General features: G+C 40.3%; 1 protein-coding gene across 9 annotated transcripts in view; it reads left to right on the top strand.

Moving 5' to 3' along the window:
* EYA2 (EYA transcriptional coactivator and phosphatase 2) overlaps positions 1 to 22109 on the top strand; it is a 104899-nt gene that overhangs the window by 56965 nt on the left and 25825 nt on the right. For all 9 annotated transcript variants that reach the window (XM_049817109.1, XM_049817108.1, XM_049817111.1 and 6 more), the window contains 4 exons: positions 12298 to 12365; positions 14326 to 14503; positions 16131 to 16258; positions 16760 to 16843. In XM_049817109.1, the coding sequence (XP_049673066.1) occupies positions 12298 to 12365; positions 14326 to 14503; positions 16131 to 16258; positions 16760 to 16843 (458 nt within the window). The remainder of the gene's footprint in view (positions 1 to 12297; positions 12366 to 14325; positions 14504 to 16130; positions 16259 to 16759; positions 16844 to 22109) is intronic.

Raw genomic sequence — 22109 nt, forward strand, 5'->3', positions numbered from 1 at the left:
CTCCTTGCTCATTAGAGGAACAGTCTGAAGCTCCCTGACCCTATGGTTTATTTACCTTGCTGAGTGCTAGTGAAAGGTTTGAGTGAGAAGCCAGGAGCCTTCCTGTGCTGAGTGCTACCGAGGAATGTGTGCTCAGTGCTTTCCCACGCCACAGCACTTGGGGGTGGGGAGGTGATCGCTCTGTCTCCCTAATGCGAGTAAGCAACTCTCCATGCCACCCAGCTCCAGAACCATTGAGACGTTTGCCAAGTTCACTTCATTCCTTTTGGTCATCCTGTTGCTGACCCAGGCAAGGACTCTGGGTGATGAGCTAAACCAGCTGAAAAGGACAATTTTTTATTTAAATATTTTTATAAAATCAAATTTCAGGGGGACTTTAAGAGTCAAGCTCTTAACCCCCACTTCAAGGACAAAATGTTTATTGCACCATGCTGAAAGAGGGATCTTGAAGAGGGTGACATGCCAGGGATCAGCAAGGAAAGGTGTGTGCTGCTCAGTTTTGTATTTTAAGTGTGAGGAAAAAATTATTTTCTTAAGCTAATCTCTGCAAGTATTGTAAGATGGTAGTAGCTCAGCTACTTAAGTGAAATAACTTTGGTATTGTTTGCCTCCATTGAGAACCAGCTCCCAGAGTAACATAGTGAAGTCATCTGCAGGAGGGTGTCGGTGGTCAGACTGTGAATCTTGAGTAGACTGTGCAGCCTATGTGATTCCTCCTCACTGTCCCCCCATTTACGAGTTACACAGTCCAGCCAGCAAATAGGTACCCATTGTAGGTGTGTTACTCCAATCACCAAGGAATAAATGACCGAAGTGACAAATACGTTGTCTCACAGTGCTCTAGGACAAATGTTCTCCTTCAGTAAGTGCCAACATAGTTGGTGCTGGTTTGTTTCCTCTCCTGTTCCTTTGCTACCAGCACTAGCTCTGGCTGTGATACTCGTTTCAGGTTGCAGCCTCACCTCCCTGATGGCTGTTGTCAGTAACATGGTACTTCTGAAGCCAAAGTCTGCTCGCTCTTAAGGCTGTTTGTTGTCACTACAAACACAGACGATGCAGGTGTAATGGGGTAGCATTCAGCTTTTCATCTTTGACTCCAATTATCAACTGTATCCTGGTCTTGAGCTAGGACAGAATCCACTAAAAAGCAAGAATGAGGGTAGAACATTCTTTTGGTCATTAAGTGGTAAAGTAAAAAACCTATTTTACAGCCAGCCAGAAGGGGAAATCTATTTTCATGCTTCCCTAGCATGAAAATAAATTAAGTGTGGGAGGGTTTATAAGCCAAATGGCTAATGCAATATGTCACACGTATATAGATATAAAAGATGAGATTGGCAAGTTCCATAGCTCATAAAAATGACATGAAACTATATCACAAAGGTACCATAGATTGAAATAATTATTTTAATTGCCATGTAACAATGGCTATGATAGTATATCATCAGACTTTGAGTAACATTCAGATAGACTGAAATCTGGTATTCACTTATTTACTCTGAAGGAGTGACATTTTCTTTTTAACCAGTGCTGTATACACTTTTGTTTCATGTCATTATTGTATTTACAAAATTAACTTGTTTCATAATGAAGCGAAGATATTTGAAATATGCTTGTGGCCAATCTGGGGTTGCCAGTCAGTTTTAGAGTCATGAATTGGAAGAGGAGGTAACAGCTTGCATTAGATTTTTGTCTTTAAAGTGATAAATTTGTAATGCTGGTAAATAAATGTTGCTTCAAGGACTATGCTGTTTCTTAATCAATCCTCATGTAAGTGTACGATTACAGCACTAAATCCCCAAACAATATCCTAGGCAAGATATTAGAAGTATATCATGCTTTTTAGCACACATTTTTCTAAGTTTACATTTTCTGACAATTAGCAGTTCAGTGATTTCTTCAGACTTTTGGTAAAATTATTATTCAATGATAGAAATTGAACATAAGACACAAAGATTATATTTAACTTCTGCCCCAAAGAGCTTAACCATCTTAACTGGCAGTTGAGGAAACTGCTTGTTGTTGCTGAGGGTGGGGGAGAAATCTTTGGAATATAAGAAACTTATCATTTAATGAGCTATGTAAAATACAAAGAGAAAACTGTGCCAGCACATTAGCTAACAGAAAACCATCAGCTATGCAGAGAGAGCAATAGCAGCCAGCTTACAGAGCATTTCCTGTGGTTGCGTGAGCATGTGTTAGCCCTTTATTGCACATCAGGCCATCTCTTCTCAGCTTGTCATTAATTCCTAGACAATGCCTTGCTCTTCAGTTATTACTGCTAAAATGACAGCTGGTATGAAACTATGAAATTGCACAACAGTTAAAACTGTGGCCAAAGACCACTGGGGATACTGTCATTGGGCAGGAAAAGATTTGAACACTTTTTTTTTTTTTTTTTTTTAATATCCAAATCTATCTACCCACAAAATACTTTTTACATTACAAAGGAAAATTCAGTTATGTAACTGGGATAACTTTCCTTTGCCAAGGAATTGCAAAGCAGTATTGATTTCGTTGCAGACATAAATTTGGGGCCAAAGACCTACGCAGTGAAATTCTTTGCTACTGCTGAGCATTTGTTTTCTTTGTAGAGTCTGCTCTGATCAGCTGTCAAATAATGAATGAATAGAAAGCAGCATTTCTTTTGTGCAATGCTGATTTCAAGTGGACTAATTACATGTGTTGCTTATGTTTGTGGAATGAATTGCTTATGAATCAGAGTATTTAATAAATTGAAATGTTTCCTTGTGCTGGAAACATTTTGGCTCTTTTTAATATCTGGATAATCTAGACAATTTTTTTTCCAACAGCTGCCTGAATTTCTTGCAATTGTGTGCCAGTTTGTGTGTTACATATTTAATATGAGGCCATAAATATCTATTTGGCATGAATAGTTAGCTCTGCCTGCATGAATTTGCAAAGGAAGTGGCATGTTTAATTTTAAGCTTGATTCTTTAAGTACTTAGTGATGAAATGTGTGAGAAAAGGAAATTTCAATCTGCACTTGAGAAATGTGGATCACAGATCAGCATACAGATAGTGATCCATCTGAAGTCCCAGAAAATAAAGGAGAGCGAGAGCATGTTCTCAGCGAACTGTCAGTCAGATGCCTTAGATTCATAAAATTAAAACCTCAGTAGAAAATGAGTAGTCTCTTTCAAAAGCTTCTGCTTCACAGCTGGTTTGCATTAGTTGCAGTCTAAAACTGTGGCTGTAAAGCTGTGCTCCACTCCATGGCGAGTTCAGCAGGGAGAGGCCTCTCTTCAGGAGGGGTCAGACCTCACTTTTTACAGTGTAAATACAAGGTTCTTCAGGATAACAGCACAGGCTCCCTTTCAAAGATTTTTAAACACCAGGGGCTGACCATGCTACATTTACTTTGGTTTAAAACAAGCCATTTTAAAAATGAGCTATCTTACAGGAGACGGAAGTCAAAGGGAGAGGCAAAGGTGTTGACAGTGATGCACTGTAAGCTGCGAGGATCTGTGCTACTGCTACCCAAGGAGAAAGCCCTGCTCTAACTTTTTCATTTTCCATTTACTGCTTTTTTTTGAGGTTCCATTCAGAACTCATTCCTTGGTCATTATTAAACAAGGAGGGACTTGGGAAGAGGATATGCTGTTGGAAGGAGTAGACACCCGGGTGGATGGTCCTGAAGCTAAGGGACCAAGTGTGTGTTTGTAAGAGAGAAATGGGCTGACAAATCATCTGTAACTTCTGCTCTGTCTGGGCTAATCAGGGGTTTATTGGCAATGTCTTTATCACTGAGGAACACCAGGCTTTGTGGTAAGGTTTAAAGGTTGAGTGGGGACACAGGTTCTCGTGGCTGAATAGCACTCATGGAAACTCAGAAGTAATGGCAAAATGATATTAATTGTAGAGATGATGGTGATACAGCCAAACTCAGGAGTCTTCTCTGAGACAGAGCATTTACTTTGAGGTATCTTGAGTCTGCTGAGGTGCTCAAGAGGAGGTTTCACCAGAGGGATGTGTGGAGGAGAGCTCTGCCCACACCTAGCTGCCTGTTGTGAAGAGCTGGCTTGCACTTCATGAGGCTTCATTCTTCTAGCTTGTTTCCTGTGTTTCAGAGTGTCTGTCCAAATCTCTGCTTTAGAACTACTACAGGTAGTTTTAGAAGTATATATTTGAGTGTGAGACAAGTCATTGGTCCACTGCAGGAAGCATTGGATAAAATTCTATGGTTGTTCTGTACAAAAGATCAGACTTGATATCCATAAAGTTTAGCTGGCCACCTGGGTGCTCACACTGAAACAAAATGTATGAGTGTTGCCCAGTGGTGGTGGTGATGCTGTTTGTACACTATTGCTGCAACTATGAGCCTTGGTCATGGATGAGGGTAGATAAGGAGTTAGGAAAAGTATAAAGGAAGAATAATAATACTAATCTGCATTAGAAGCAGTAACTTGAGCATCTGGGCCTCCTACCCAGTGTCAGAAGTTTTGGAGGAATTGTGGAAAATTAGTATTTTGAAACATTAGTTTTGCAAATACTTAGGAGGAACTCTTTCCTCAGTGTGAACAGCAGTGTGGGAGGAAGTTGTTTGACTGACTGTCATCAGGTTTGCAGAGGATGGCATCGGGGAGATGGAAGCAGGCATGACAGTCATGAATGAGAGAGAAGCAATAAGGTAGGGGGACAATAGTGAAGGGACTGGATGAAGAAAATACAGTTTGTGTGTGGTATGTGGGAGCCAACAGAGGAGAAAGGACTGACGTTTCCCTAACCTGCTGCTTGGCTATCTTGGAAGCATTTGTGGAGGTCAGATAGAATACTCAAAACATGGGTTAATGAGCAAAATAGGCATAGAAAACAGTCACAGAGATGTGTCGATGTCACAGAGGCTCCTGTTTGTGGCTTTTATTTTCATCATTTTTGTAGGATGTAAAAAAGAAACCCCAAAACCATAGGAAGGTAACAGCTTGGGAAATTACTAACTTGGCCTTGATTATTCAGCTTATAGTGCAGTTGGCATAGAATATGCTAAAATGTTATAGAAGCTTCACTGAATAATTGATTTGGTATGCCTAATAATGTTTTCTTGAAAATATCTAGAAGGCAATAGAAGAGTTAGTGTAAAATTACATATAAAAATCTATATCAAGAAACATCATACCTGCATAGTCAAGCACTTGAAAGTTAGGAAACATCAGATTCATTATGCTGGTGCAGTATTGGTACCGCTTTCTGTTGTATCTCATTTCCAGGCACTGTGTGAGGTAATGCTCTTGTGGAAAAAGTAGAATGCAGCCATACAATCACAGACTGTGATGGTGTTAGTGGACAAATAAGGTCTGACCCTGCTTCAGTTAGCACAGGCTGTGCAACTCAGGAGTTTCTCAACTGCTGTGCTGGCATTGGAGAATGCTCTTGCAGGGGCCTTTTTATATGTAATTTGGATGCACTTTCTATTTATATTGGCAGGGTTTAAACACTGAAACTTCTTCACTACAATACTGTGACCTCTAGAACTATAAGAATACGTGCACTGTCTGAAGAAGACCCCATTGACAGTTATCAAAGATAAAAAGAGAAGGATGTAAACTTGGCTTAGAAAGTCTGTAATTGGCAGATAAAATGAAGTTGTCAAGGCAATACCAGGGCAAAGATCACTCTGTGTTTGTCCTGTTTCTTACACTTTTCTCCGAGCATCCACTGTCTGCCACTGTTGCGGGTTTTTACCTGGAGGCACTGCAGTACCAAAGCAGTGCATGGAGGGGCTGAAAAAGCCTTGGGGCAAACGCCTGGCTCTAGACCATTCAGTTGAGAGTTACCATGATCTGAGGTAATGGGTCAGAGAGTGGAGACACACTGCCTAGCTTGCTCTTTTCTTTTCCGCCTTGCTCAAGGGGAAGGGAATTGCTAAATATGTGGCTATGCTCACCGGCTAGATTTTTATCCCCAAGTGCATGACAGCAGATGTTATAGGGCTAGTTAGATTTAATGCTGACCTGGGGACTGGAATCTCATAGCCACTAAATAGCACAGGAGGTGGCAAATCCAGCTTTCCTTTATCATGTCTTGTTATCTGTCAGTGGAGGATTGTGTCCGGGATGAAACCGCAGCTGGAGGAATCTTTAATCTTTGGTGTCCGTGGAGGCACCCAAATAAAGTAATTGTAAGGATGTTCACTTTTTGGCCCAAAACATTTCCTTGTGATTTGTTTTTAAAGGCAATCCAGTGTGATTTCCTTCTATAGCTGCAGCATCATTTCATAGGAGTGGTTAAAAGGAACACTTTCTCAAAATATAATAAAATTTAATTGCTTTCCCATGGTTCAAATCCTAAGAGTAAATATAAACCATCCCAGCACTTTCAACACCATTGTTGAGCTGGATTGAGCTGTACAGGTGACCAGGCTCAAAAGGATAGTAAAAGCCAGGCCCTTAAAACTGCTCTGGTCATCACTTATTAAAGCTCTTTGAGGCTCTGTGGGTTGAGTACTCCCAGAAGCAGGCAGCAGGGGAAGAGCATTGACTCAGAAAAACTGTACCATGAAATGTGTTTTATATCACCATTCAGAGTGCCCTCAGACACCTGGTCAGGCTAGCAGGACTGAATGGGATTGTAGTGGCAGACAAATGGGCGTATTTTAAATGGGTTGCGTATCAGAGTATTATCTGCAGGAGGTGTTCATATGCTTCTGGGAGCAATGTCCTTTAATAGACACTGCTGATGTCAAGTGCTGTACATTGTAGAATCATGCTTTTCATCTAGGTTAATATAGTGTGCTCTTCCCTATACTGTCTGAGCTCTTCCAGACAGAAATACAAGACTGGTTTTGGGGAACAGTTCATTATGCCTAATGGCAAACAGTTGAGCAATATGCTGCAAAGTACATATGGGTTGAGTTTTTCTTCTCCTTTAACAGGTCAGATAGTCTTGAAATACCTCCACAGCTGACAGCCATGCAACATTTTATGAGTTTTCTTGCCCAATAAATGCAGGCAGATGTTGTAGGATTTGGAATCTTACAAGGCACTGGAGTATAGCTGGTGGGAGGTAATTTTGATGAGTGCTTAACCTCTCACTAAAAAAGTAGCAGCTTGGAGAAGGCAATATTTACTGCAGGAAACATTAGCTTGTCAGAGAGCTAAAGCACTGCAGAGAACCTTTCTGAATGACCATGCAAGTCTTCAGCCAGATGTTCTTCATATAATAGAGTAATGCACACTGCTGGGAGTTAGACTAAGGCCTTTCCTTGCATCACTGACAGTCAACTTTGTTTCCTGTAGGAAAACAGCTTGCTGATGTAAGAATACACAAGCCATTATATGCAAGCTTGTAAAATACCATGCAATTCAGCTGAACCCTGTAGGCATTTATTTTATTAGTGCTAAGTGATCAAATAATCCTTTGAGAGAACTCTCCCTGGAACCACTGTGCAATTCCTCTGCAAGTTAGAGGAAACACTTGGATCTAAGCTTCGTTGTTCTATTTCATGCACATTCAGAAGTGCCCATGGTAATCACCCTCTGAACACCCTCATCTCAGTCCAGTGTTCCATCTTTTGAGTGTTCATGGACTCACAATTGCAGCTGGCTACCCAGAGTGCTGTGATAAATGCCCTTCTGTCCACCTGTGTTGAACCTGGCTATCTCCTCCTCTGATTGTTGAGTCATTTAATACTGGAAGTGCAAACCATCTGTTCTTCTAAATGTAGCAGCCTGTTCTCTTTGGAGCAGTACAGGAGAGTTGGAGAATACCTCCCTGATGTCAGGGCCCCTCTGACCTGTGAAATGCAAGGACACAAACCTGATTTTTAAAGTTTGCTGTGGTATTGATCTGAACTATACCACAGGCCCATCCTGTCTCTAATCACAACTCCCTAAGACACCAATATTCCTATGTCTTGCTGTGTATTCATAAAATGAAAGAAAACTTTGTTTAGCAATGCCAGAGCTTAGTTCTGAAGATACTGAAAATAACCATGAATATTCCCTTATTTTCTTTACTTCCTCTTACCTGGAAAAGGAGGGGAAGAAATGCAGGCTGTTATTGCAGTGACTTAAAGAGAGAAAGGGAAAAACTGAGAGGAAGGAGAAGCTGGCATGAAAGTTTTTGCAGGAGCACAGTCCAGGTTACGCACTAGTGAAATTATCATTGACCATGGCATAGATTTTAAAATACCTGAATTAAAAAGGGAATGAGGGGAAAATAGCAAATGAAATCCATCTGTATGAGAACAGGAATATACCATCAATCAACTCACAAAGAGTTTCTCTGTACACGTTGCCCTTGGACGCTCATATAGAGAAGGGCCACATCTACTTATCAAGGAAAAGTCATGGCACTGAATATGTATGGCATATGCACACCTTTAACGCGGTGTCTTTTTGTGCAAGTGTGTTTGTGATGTACATACTTTACAGGAACTTTTACAGTACCATATATCTGAAGAGCTATTCTACTCTAGAGTCTAGATTGTTTTATTACCAGCTAACTGGTCTTTAAGCTACCTGTGAATGAGGGCATTGTGACATTTAGCAACTGGTTTGATTGAACACAGATGTGAACCATATTCCATATGGAGAAGATCCAAAGGGAGAGATCCTAGGCTTGTTTCTGATTTGCAAGTAGGAGTCTGAATGCAATTACTTGACATTGAGCTACCAAGATGGAAACGAATGGCTTGCTCGCACACCTACAGTATTGCAAATGTAAAATCAGCTGCAGTTTGAGATAGTGCGCTGTCTTCAGAGGTCAGGAAAAAAAGCCAATATGTGTGAAAGCAAAAGTCCTGTGGAAATGGGCAGTATCCACTCAGAAATGGGAGGGGGCCAGGCATTCATGTACATTGCTTACCAAGAGGCTTCCTAGGTGTGCCGCATTCCACGTAAGCACTGTTTTCTAATGTTGTTCCAGTCTCTCTCTGAATATTACAAGAAGTGGTATTACCTGGGAAAGTATTTGAAAAAAATGGTTACATGGGGAATAGGGCTAAATTAATAATGCCAGTATGCGAGGTCTGATGATAACTTTCCAGAATTTCTTGAGAGTAAAATTTACTGATGCAAAACTGAAATTGCACGTGGCAGAATTCATTTTATTATGGAAATGTTTATTTCTTATCAACACCTCAGGGAGGAAAAGCAAACATTTGGGGCCAGTTCTGATATGTGTTCTGAACTGCTGAGTTCTACAAGGCTGCTCACAGAAACTGTAACTAGCAAGCTTCATTCTCTGCTCATGATGAGAGAAGGTTTATCCTTTTCTTCATTGCCTGTGGTGCTTGTTTGTCTTCCTTCCATTTGAACTGATCACTGAAAACATAGTCTCTCCAGTCTAGCCTGTAAAGTGGAGCAGGGACTGAGCTATAGTGGTCCCCATGAGACAGCTCTAGTCCCCAAGACAAAGGTTGATATTGAAATGAAATACTTCTGAACCTGAATCTTCAAGAACTTTCTTTTCCATGCAGATAATGGATTTTATTTTTTTTTTCTCCCAGCTTTTTGTACTTTGTTCAGCTGGGAAGAAATTCCAAGTTTTTACTAGCTTTGGTTGTTTGGTTGTCTCAAGTGTCCTTATCTGTGACTATTCTGCTATAACAATACTGAGCTGCCAAGATATACTGAGTTTAGCAGCTCTCAGGGCATACCATGGGGGGGGGGGGGGGCGGGGGGGGGAGGGGTGTGTGTGCATTCTCCAAATGTGGTGCTGTAGGGGCAGAAAAAGAAAGTTGTGTTTGATCTCAATGTAGACAAACTATGCTCAAATGATACTCCTGCTTGGTCAGGATACAATGACAGGGCCAGAATAAGTGAAGAACCTGTGTTGCCAAAATCTGTTACCAGGCCTGTTGAACTTCAGGTTATAGGAAATACCAGTCTTAAGCACTTTCGCAAGTATTTAAATATGCAGGTAAAAAATCAGGAAGTTTAGTTTCTCTCTCTGCACCACAGTCCTTCGCTATGAAGATCCGCCAGGCAGAGTGAGCCAGACTGCAGCAGCCTGTAAGGGACACCTGAACTTGGACCTGCGGTAGCTCAGCTAAAATGGCAAAAATGTATTCTATAAAATGACAGTGTAAAATCCACCACATAGGGTTATCTCAAGGTACTGTGGGAAGCTATGGAGCATGACTCATTCCCCATCCTCTCACCCCTATGTTTCTACCCTCTTCTCCCTGCTCACATACCCGCCCTGGGTGTGCAGGGACACACTTGCTTTGCACAGCTGGTACAAAGTTCAGAGTAAGTTCATTCCAATTCTGCAGATCTCTCCTTCTTTTTATAATTCTCTCTGATTGTTTGGAAACCAGGAAGCTATGGTATCATGTGCAGGTAGCACAGCAATAAACATGTTCTCATCACAATTTACACATAAAGTGTGAGTCCCTTGAGGTAACTCATCCCCCTCTTGACAGCTTTAATAAAGGATGATGGATTGTTTCTAAATGACAGTTTAGGAAGATCAAAAATTCCCCCCTGTATTGTTTTGAGCTCTGGTGTACAAGAGCTGTTTTGTGTTCTGTGAAGGTTGTTTTTGCCTGTAAGCGCTGGGGCTCTATTACTCCCCTTCACAGTGGTGAGAAATGCTTAGTTACCACAGGAATATATTCATCCTGCTACATACTCGTGACTTTTTGAAAAACTCTGAAGCAAAGCCTATCATGGGCGGGAGGTGGGAAAATGCCAATAGCTGAATGCGTTGCTCTCTTCTGGATGCTGCTCTGGGCAGTTTCCCCATGTGGGTTGTGGGGAGGAGGAAGGATTGGATACTGATCCACCCAGAGTTGCCTCCAAGAGGTGAATGCCAGGAGGAGGCATCACCTGAACCCACCTGCGCTGGCTCAGCAAACCAGCCAGCATATGCAGGGGGCTTGGGGAGACTCGAGCCTCCAGGTAACTGGCAGTCATCTGCACCTCTTTTCCTCCTCTCTGCCCTTTTCTTTTTAAAGACTACATGTGGCAGCAAGTTAGTTATGAAGGGCAGAGTCCTCCCTCTTGTTTCTTTTTGGCTTGAGATTTACTTCTCGGTGCATGCGCTGCGTAGCTGCACTTGGCAGAATGGAGTTTGTTCAGCTGTCCATTCCCTAGCTAATCTGATGTCTTAAAATAAAAACAAGCAAGTGGATCTTTGGAGAACGGTTGCCACATGAAGATGTGCAGAGAGTCCTATGGTTAAAACAGCACTGCTCAAAGTCATTCACATGGTAAGAAACCAGGTAAGAAAAAAAGGCTGAGTGCCTGATTAGGGCTCAATCTGATGGTACATCAATGTGACAAAATGAAGCCCAGACAAGAGCCCACTGTGGCCATGTAGCACCAAAATCATACCTCTTTCACTGTGGAAGTAGTAGGTCTGAGTGCTCTTTGGAATCCGTCGCCTCCCGTTAGGATGGAATATGGCATAGTCCAGCTTCTGCCTCCTCTATATGAACAGCCAGCCCTTGGAGCAAGGACTGTTGCAAAACACCAGAGGAAGGCTTTTAGTATAGATTCTCATCGAACCGCACAAACTCAAGAGGAAGTTCTCCACCCATGTGAAATGGAAAACTTTGAAATAGAAAACAGCATAGACTGGAGTTAAATCAAAGCTAGAACTTGCCAGGGATGCAGGATCCAGGGGATGGGAAGCTTGCAGCTCTCCTACCACTTCCCTGATGGAAGGCAAAGGAGGACTGTTCCTGTAGATCTTTTCTGAAACTTCACTTGTCCACCCATAAAATTTTCATGGTAATGTTTCTTCCAGCTAAGGAGGCCTGGCTGGCCATCAGCTGCTTCATTTGGGACAGAACCATGTAAAACTTACCTGTCCATCCTTTCTCTTCCTAATATCCCCAGATGAAGCAATGTTTTTGCTCCGTGCTGTCCCAGAAATCTCAGCAATATTGTTCTTATGTTTGGGATATCAACACCAGGTCCATAAGGACAGATTCCAGGACATCCCTATGCATGAAAGAGTGTGTGTGTGGTTGTATATGTAATTTGAGTGGTTTTCTTACAGGAGAAGATGATAAAAAATACTCTTCTGTTATTGATTGGAAAAGAAGTAACTGAATTTTAAATTTGGGTTGAATCCTTGTTTTCCAGCTTTTTTTCCCAGCTCCATAAGTGTTTGTTTTAGTGTATGTAATGGTTGTTTTTGAATGCCGTTTAGTAAGCAGACGTCAGTAATAGCCCTAAGTCTTTACAGCCTATATTTGTCAAGATTTGTGATACGCTTTTTCCTAGTGAGATGGTACTTTACTTCCTGTTGGAAATTATTTGTATTAATATATCCTGTTACTTTGATTGCTGGTGTGTTTTATGACTGTGATATTCTTTCCTTTAGGCACAACAGGGATTTACCAGGGAGCCAATGGCCTGACAAATTCTGCAGGATTCAGTGCTGTGCATCAGGTATGGTTCAGCATTTATTATTGGCAACCTCGTCACTTATTTTAAACACTTGCGAGATTGGTAGATCAGAGAGATTATTCTGGTGTTTACATATACTTAAGGAAAGTACTGCCATGTGTTTTGCTGAACACCATTCTGCTCTGCTCCTGTGGCCTGTTTGCTAGACTTCTAGGTATCTTGATGAATTTTAAGATGTCTGTATCAATACACACACTTGCACAGAGTGAAGTCCTTGCAGGAGGAGGATGCCGTAGTAGTCTCTGCTGTGCTACTGTAGTAGTGCTAAGAGTTTCATCATTCCTTTGCCATCTCACAACTTTCAGATATGTTTTCCATCCTCTACAGAGAGCTCTGCTTCCAGGATCCTGTCGTCTGCTGTCTTGGCACTGTGTAATAAATATGAACAATTTGAAAGAGGCGTTGGCAGGCCCTGATGAATATTGAGCCATATGAGCTGTCTGTGCACTTCCTTCTTTGAGAATACACCTGTCTGTGGGCTTCATGGTTCAGATACCTTGATAAATGTGTGTGTATAAATAAACAGCGTGCATATATAGACAAGACAGATGTTTTTCAGTAACAAATGGCTTTTCTTGATTGGACCAAACAAATGAGTACACTGTCCCAGAAGATGTGTTTTCATTGGCCAGTAATTTCAATTCCTTGTTTGTAAGGTGATTATTGACTTGTATGTTTAATGACAACAGTGGGCAATTCTTTATTACTTCAGTTTTGGCTAAAAACAACAGCACTTGCTGATAGAAGTGTGTATGATTGAATTATGGAGGTTACCTAAAAAGAGGAAAACTAATTGGGCTGTTTTCATTATTTTGTGATATTCTTTAAGAGAAAACAATGAAATTATCTCATTTCTTTTTCAGTTTAGTTGTTATTATGACAACTTGAGTCTTTGTTCTTGAGAGCTCCCTGGTGACTGAAAGTTAATGAAATAGCTGTGTCACAGACAAAGATGTAAGCTGTTAAGGAGGAAAGTGCTTTTAGTCTTTCTAAAGACTTTATTATTTAATTTTATTTAATACCAGAGACTAATTAGCATTTCTGAGGAAATAAAAGCCTTTTGCTGAAAGACAATCCCCAGAGCATGAATACAGTTCTCTATCTGAAAAAGCAAATAGGTGGACAAGAGCAGGGGTTGCAATTAAAATGAAAAGAAACAAACTAAACCTTTTATGTTTTAGTTGTCCAGAGAGAAGTTTTCTAACCTATTCCAGTGTCCTGCTTCTAACAAAAAAAGAACATACGAGGATAATGGTATTAAGTTTGTTTGGGAGCCTTAAAATCAAGACAAAGGGTTTTGTGATACCTTAGCTCCCCAAGGTCATTTGCACCTTGTATTTTTAATTCATTTTTCTGTAGGTAAGGAAGAACACTCAGGCATTTAGTTACTGCTGAGATAGTTGGACACACTCAACTGTGAACATTTCTGCAAAACAATTACTACTTTTTTTTCTTCATTTTTGTAACGTAGTTCAACAGGTGATGAGAAAATGTTGCTGATCATAGGAAAATGCAGCCTGTTTTGCTCCTTCCCGCATCCAATTATTCATTCTGTTCTTCTCATTTCTTAGGTATTTTGTTGTTTACAGAGACTATGTTCCATCACGGCCCTTTTCAAAAAGCCACCCTAGTTCACTCCTATATACAATTGTTGAACTTTGTAATACAAAATGTGTTAGTGCTGATAACTAAAATGCTATAGAAAAAGCAGAACTTGCCTGATTTCTGACCTCTTGTTCATTAGTTAATCGTAATAAAATAGGAGTATATTTGGGAGAAGCAGAAATGTAATTTCATAAGTGAATGACACATGGTTCTTTAGTGAAATATTCCTGAACCATGATTTGCTGCATGCGTAGATAACACTGCCTTTGTGGTATCTTACTCATTTATAAGATAAAACCAGATATACAGAAGTTAGATGGTTTTTTTTTCCTCAAAGGAATATTCGTCATATCCAAGCTTTCCTCAAAGCCAGTACTCACAGTATTACAGCTCCTCCTACAACTCTCCGTATGTGTCTGCAAACAGCATCAGCCCCTCAGCCATCCCAACCTCCGCTTACTCTCTGCAGGAGTCTTCTCACAATATCACCAGTCAGAGCACAGAATCGCTGTCTGGTAGGTGCATCTCTTCTGTTTTCAGTTTGGCAGTCTCAGCTACCTGTAGACATAAACACTATAACCTTGTTGTTGGAGTTTTTTAGAATACATCTATTTACACGATTAAATCAGATTTCCTAGTATTTAACAGCTCTGCTTACGTGGTGCAACACAGGGTTTTGGGAAGAGATTAGAACATCCAAGCTCTCTAAAACTGTCCTGTGTTATTTTCATGAGTATGCAAGGTTTTAGCTCCTCCAAAGGTAGTACAGAAAGATAAAACAATTACATACAAACCCCAGATCAGTACTGAGGGCTGACGTGGGTAGCAATGAGTTCAAAACAGCCATGCTCTGAAAAAGCCCCAGAGTTTACTGATTGTCTGATGACTTTTTAGCCCATGGTTTCTATTCACCACTTACAACAACATGTAATATATGCATTCAAAAATAAGTACATCAAGAGAAAGTCCCTCTTTAAAAAAATCAACACAAACTGTTTGTCTAAGTTGAAACTTCAAGATGAATTCCATGCAAAAAGGCTTCAAAATTTGTGGCCTCTCTTTGAGTGCTTAATTTTTAAAGTCTCAAAGCTTAAATGGCTTATGGAATTACTGATGGATTATGATCCTCCAAGGTACTCTTCAAGTACAATCTTCAGATATCAATTCCCTACTAACGTTTTCGTTGGCATGCAATAACGTTTATATAAAACGCCACATAATTCATGGATGATCACAGTATACGCCCATTGTAGCTCTTCTGACTTATGAAACAAATCTGACCATCTGTGGTTGCTCTAAAAGAAAAATAAACTAATATTGGTTTTTTAAAAGAAGTGATCACAGATTGCTCTAAAAGCAGTTGGAGGATTTTCTGTTCCTTAGATCTTATCTCAGCCTTTTTGAGAAGGGGTGATTTCAAAAAGGCTTGTTAGGCACAATCCAAGCTTTTCTGAAGAAGAACATGGTTACTCTAGGAAGCTGGAGAGGCCACAACTTAGCAAGGTGAAAAGAAAAATGTGTTTGAAAAGGATTTGTAATGCAAGGTAAGTGAAATCAGGACAGGTTTATGAAACTCAAGCCGATCAAAACAGATACTTTATACAAAGGAAGTTCACCTTTGACTGTCTCTTCTCAGTTATTTCTAAAATACTATACCCTGTGAAATGGAATATGGCTAAACAGGCTAGTTTTGTATTTTTAAATAAAAGTTGATGTTGCAAGTATAGTGTTAATCATGAGCATTCATCAAATTTTTTTAAAAAAATTTTTTCAGAAGTTGAATTGGTCTTGTTTTCCTTTTGCACTGCCTTTCTAATTTCTCTCTTGAAAAGCAGGGGGGGGAGTAAAATTCAAAAAGCTATTTTTTTTCAATGAAAAATCTGGTAAGGTTTTTGAAGTGACATGGCTATTTTAAAATGTTATATAGGGAGTCTTGGTGATTTTTTAAAATTGTTTTAATAAGTCTTAGAAGGTAAAAGTTATTTCTCTAACTATGTCAGCTATTGACATGAAAAGAGTAAGATTTTCTGATGGTGTTTTCACAATGTTTCTGCTGCTCTCTGTTAAAAAGTTTCATACTTTAATTATAATGATACAGTGCAAAATTTAAGTTTACAGTGGAATTTCTTTTTTTCATAATAGGGGAATATTCAACAACACCAGCAAAAGATACAGAAACAGACAGACACCACAGAGGGTCAGACGGCAAGGTACGAGCCCGGTCAAAAAGAAGCAACGATCCTTCCCCTACTGCTGACAGTGAGATTGAGGTAATAACTTTAATTTATATTCCTTTAGTAAATCCGGCAAAGATAAACAGTTACATCTACTAGCGAATCCCACCATCAGACTAGTGAGTAGCAAGAGCCAGAATAAAATCAGTAATACAACTGGAGCCTACAGACATGGGTAGTCAAAATAATTGCTCAATTTCTATATAATCAGTATCAAACTATTTTTGATATGTACATTTATTTTCCTTTGGGCTTCTTACAAGTCTGCTGTTTTGTTCCCCTGTCTTGACGTGCAACAGGGGATTTCTGTGGTTGTTAGGAGAACAGAGTCTCAGAATTACCAGCACGCACATAGTTCCAAAATTCCTGATGTTTCATTTTGCCTGCTTTCACAAATCATCTTCAGTCAGTGCTCGAAATGGATTTGAGATCTTAAAAAGCTCTAGTCCAAGAGGATATATTTCCTGACTGAAGAAATTCTTGCAATTGCTTAATATGTAACTGTATTTCTTTTTTCCACCCTGTCTGTCATCACAGCGTGTGTTCGTGTGGGATTTGGATGAGACGATAATTATTTTTCACTCCTTACTCACGGGAACCTTTGCATCCAGATATGGGAAGGTAAAATTTAATTTTTTTAGCATTACTGCTTGTCCAGCCAAATTGCGTCGGGAACTGTGGGGGCAGATAATGAGACAGCTTTTCAAACAGATGCTGCCGATTTTATTCAGACACATTTGTATAAATATGTCCTGTGGTATTTGCTTCTAACATGTGAAAATTTAATTTACCTCCCTTTCATGTTGCAAGTAGCCCCTTGTTTTTCAAAAGCTTGTATTGTTCAGCTGCTACTGGATAGAACATTAGGATATTCTTTCAACGTTTGTCTGCTGCAAGAGCGAGCCTATCAAGCAGCCAGACAGCATTAACTCTAGCCTGAATGAGGTAACACATTTTTTTGTTAGACCAGTGTTTTCTTATGAATCTTGGGCAAGTTGGTAGGAGAGATTTTGTGTTGGTCAGTCTAGGTTGCCATGAAGAACACTGGCTTTTCTTCCCATGTGGCTGCTGAAGCTCACGTTTTTAAGGGGTTTTAGTAACCATATATTTAGCTATCCATACTTTAGATATACCCCCTTTGAAATGCAGGCAATTCCATTTTTTAGGTAACTCTCTCTGTGGCTGAACAGACTGAACTTGGCTGCTAAGGAGAAAATGCTGGCTCTTGGATTTAGTACCATGTGCTTCAATTTCTTCCTAAGGCAGCTTTTTATGATAAACACTTAAGTCACTTTGAATTACAGAATGTCAAACACTTTTAAATGGGTAGGAAAAAAGACAATATCATTACCTAATTAAAGGTGGATGACCTAGTTGGCAGCTGTTTCCACACATGGCTTTGAACAGTCAGCTTCATCAGGAGACTGGAAAATAACCCTGCTTCTCTCTAGAAAGCAGAAATATGATTTGACATCATTTCATGGCTTTACCAGCTGTACTTGTTTTACGATGGTTATAACAAGCTGAATGTGTAATTAGTAAGATAGATTTATTGTTCGCTGTTAGATGTGCACAGTTGTAAAGGATATAAAATGGTGTTTGTGGTGTGGAAGTCTACTGCAGCGCTTGGAATGCTGCTAACACTTCTAACAGCACCCTCTGAAAATCAAGCATGTGTTTCCAAGCAGGTCTTTATTCAGACCCATGTTGTACAAGGTAATTGAAGCGGTTACTTTTCCCAGGGAACGTAATGAACGAGGCAGTCTGAGGTATACATGTGTAAGCTCCAACCTACTGCCTGCAAAAAAATATAAAGAATTAGGCAGGATCAGGAAACATAAACTTACACTGTGTAGATCTGCTATGTGGTCATGCTTAGCATTGGGTAGGGACTGCAGTATGCCTATAGAGCCCTTAATAGGCTGACTTTGTCCTAGCGTAAAACTTCTGAAGCAGATGCCTTCACTTGCTGCCTCGTGCACAAGTTTAGAGAGTGTGGGGTTGGGATCTGCTGCATGGGGGTAGATGGTGATGTACCAAGACATGTGATGGACCTATGGAGGTGAGAAGCCCTGCCACCACAGTACCTGTGAGCTCTTGCTGATGGGCTGCCACAAAGGCAGAAGCTGCCATCTCTAGAGCAGCTGGTGTGGGGATGAAGTGGGATCAGGGAGTGGAGCCAGAAAGGGTTTATCAAAAGCACTCACCAGTGGCTGAGCTGTTCCCATCAGCTGTGAGAGCAGAGTTAGGCCAAGACAGGGCACTCCTGAGCAGCAGCCTGCAAAAGGGACTAGGGAGATAGGAAAACAGGAAAATGGAAACTCGGGGGTTTGTCTGCTTTGGAAGGCCTTTAAAGGTACAAAATTACAAACTTCTGTTGGCTATTTGCTTTATACAAATGTAAGGAATGATACAAACAGGACTTTTTTTTTTTTTTTAATGAATGAATCACCTTTTCTATTAAATTACAACAGGCTCTTTGAGAAACTTCTCTAGAAGGATTTTTTTTGTAGTTCTTCATTTGTTTCATCAGTATTAAATTCCTCAGGGCTTTCCTATAAGGGAAATGGTTATGTTATAAAAGTATTATAGGCTAACGGCTTGATCCAAAGACAACCAGAGGCTTTGGTGGGCTTTGGAACAAGCCTTAAACCAAGAGGGAAATACAGCACACTCAGACAGGCTGTCCTGGGAGCCGTTAAATAGTCACACAATTCAAAAATGTTTAAGTGAGCTGAACTATCAAATACAAGTGAAGCAGTGAGCCAGAGGTTAATAGAGTTTCAGAATCTCTTACTTGAATAATGTAGGAAGTGTTAATCTCAAAGTAAATTAAGTATCAAGGCCTAAAATTCTTATTTTTGTCCATAATTGATCATAAAAGATTCATGTACCTGTAATTGGACATTCATATGCTTTGAATTAAATCTCACACATGGAGGTCTTGGTTCTGTATGTCTTCCTCCAGAAAAAGTGTCAATTTATATGATCATCACCATTCCCCTGACCAATATTAATGTCCTGGTATTATGCTGTCTGTTGCACTGATAGAGCTGATGTGCAGCCACTCAAAGAATTAGTCTATAATGTTGATCAAGCTTCAGAATAACACCTCTTTCTGGGGTGATTTTTCTGGGAAGAGAGGGTGAGGAACATCAGCCATAGCTTCAGAGATTTGGGTCTAAACTCCTGTGTTCGTTAGCTACAAAATCTCAAATGGTTCTGCGTGTTGCCCTTTCCTTGGTGATGGCAGCAATAGGGAGCTGTCCAAAAATAAATTTGATTGGGAGGGGGGAAGGAAGGAAGAATTCACAAAAAGGATTATCAGTTGTAGTCGTATTATTAACCATTAATGCTTCAATATATGTTTTGTGACCTGATATCATGTGAAAATTCTCTTTGTTTGGTTTCTGAAGGAAAGCTCTATGATCCTTGCCATATGGGCTCCTCAGAGCATGGACGGTTCATCTCAGGTGGCTCACAGCATTAATAGAAGTTAAAACACAAAATTTACTCAAGGTTGAAGCATGTATAACCCAGCCTAGGTTGCTCCTTTTTTGTCCCCTCTTCCCAAACTCTTTGCTTTATCCCATGGATTACACAGTCATCAGGCATTTAGTCTTAATGTCTTTCCCATACGGTTGCTGCAGTATAACCTTTACAGTGGCAGTCAGTGGCCTGCAAATTCACATCTCCTTTTGCTTTCTTGCCCATGGTTGAATGGATGCATACCTGCACAAACATATGGAGTCACGGTCTAAGTGATCAGGGCAGCAAAGCTGTCAAACCGGAAGAAACCTCTCCACTCTTTCGTTTCTCAGCAGGAGGCCCTCTGAGAAGAAAAGGCAAAAAAAATCCCAATAGTTCCATAGGCAGTTAACCCTGGATATTATGTTCAGGAGACTCTAGAAACCTGTTCTGCAGGTTTCTGATCACTGTATGGGTGCAGAATATTTACCATGCGCCTAGAGACCACGACAGATGTAGACCATCATTATAGCTTAATGTACTGTCCACCCAGCCCTTTTAATCCCTTCAGGCATGTATAATAGAGCTCCCATTCAACAGGAAGATGGCTGCAGTCTTTACTATGTCTGCATAGATCTGCCCGCCAAATCGCTGACTAAACATAATGGGAAAAACGGGTCAAAGTCCGTAACAGTGCTGCTGGGGTTTCACATGAGATGGGTAAAAGTCAAGGGGCTTTGCCCATTTGCTTGAAGCAGCTAGGTGCAATACAGGAAGACTCTTGGTAGTATTAATTCAGACACAATAAAAAGAGATTGCATGTGCTCCTGTGCCAAAAAAATCATGAGTCTATTCCCCTTTCCCTGACAGAGATATTTGCAAGCTTGTACTGTAATCTGTGTTGTCAAAGCATCCAAAAAAAAAAACCAACCAACAAACCCTGCATCTCTTTCAGTCTGAGAAATTTTAAGTATTATGTTGCAGGTTCATTCTCATGCTTTTCGAAGGACTAGCACCAAGAAAAAAGAGGGCACTGGGTGCATTTTTTTCCCTAGCTGAGGAGTATGCATGAAGCTAATACCTTTTCTCAGTATTTTGTATTGTTCCCAGAATGTGTATTCTTGTTCTGTGTTGGTACACTCCTTGGGATTTTAGGGTCCAAAAGAATTGTGAGTAAAGTGAAATCTGGAGTTAAAATTCATCTTTATGTGCAAGTTACTCTGAAATCCTGGAACAAAATGGAAAGGATTTTATTTTAGCACTAACTTAAAGAACTGAATACATAGGACAGTCTAAATTCTTGAATTGTGTTGGATCTTTATCAGTACTTTGATGATGTCTGCTGATACCAGGGTGTTACAATCTACAAAATTCCCTGTAAGATGCATAGCAATTTCTGAGATTGTTTGGCATCTTGAATTGGCTCAAATTAAGAAAAACATACTGCAAAAAATAATACAGCAGATTATGTCACAGTTTTAAATCAGAGTCATGCAAAGTCATGTTCTAGGTTTTAGTTAACCTTAACTAAAAGGTGTTTAGATTGCCTGTATTATACTGTGTCCCTGCGAGCCTGGACTACATGGTCGTTTTTGCCTGGAGTGGCCACTCTGGCTGCTTTCAGTGGGGACTTGCAGTTTGCCTCGTAGTGGCTTGGCTGATGTAGAGGCTGTTTTTCAATGATAGCCATATCTTTTTATTGCTTTTGCATTTCAGAAGTGGCGACATGAGATTTATCCAAGTTGTAAGCAGACAGCTATCAGTGAGATAGAGACAGGGCATGCACTCAAGTTTCCAGCCTGTGCGAACATGGGCTCTGCCTCTCTGATGAGGGACTTGCAGTGGCACAGGTATGTGAGGGACTAAGAGAGGGTCCTCCAATGATAGCGGGGCCTCAAGACCTTTTGGACAGAGTAGCTAAAGTTGCTGCTTGGCCCAGTTGGGGACAGGACTAAATACGATTTTCTGGCATTTCAAGCAAATGTCATAGATGCTGTAAGTTGGCTGGCTGTGAACTGGACTGTCTTGTTGTCACCAGAAGTGATGTTGTGGATCTAAGAAACCTTATTCCTCAAAAGTTTCACTGGCAGTTTTATGTTCTTCCAAAAAGTTTTCCTTTAAGTGAATTATAATTTCCAATTAAAAAAAAGTCATTGAAAAGTTCCTGCTTGGCTCTACTAGAGATGCTTGTAAAACCCTAGGGTTGATTTTTTTTTCTTTCTTTCTTTTTTTTTCTTTCTTTCATTGAATGCTTCAAGTAGCTTGTGCTTTTCCCTGCTTTGTTCTCTTGCAGGACCCTAAAGCCAGGACCTGATTGAAACACCATAGGGATTTAATCAAATGTGATGGTGATTCATGTTTCTAATGGCCGAATCTGTCCTTTACTACTTTACAAACTGAGAAGGAATAAAACCCTATT

Source organism: Accipiter gentilis, chromosome 14, assembly GCF_929443795.1.
Source record: "Accipiter gentilis chromosome 14, bAccGen1.1, whole genome shotgun sequence".
Classification (NCBI taxonomy): Eukaryota; Metazoa; Chordata; class Aves; order Accipitriformes; family Accipitridae; genus Astur; species Astur gentilis.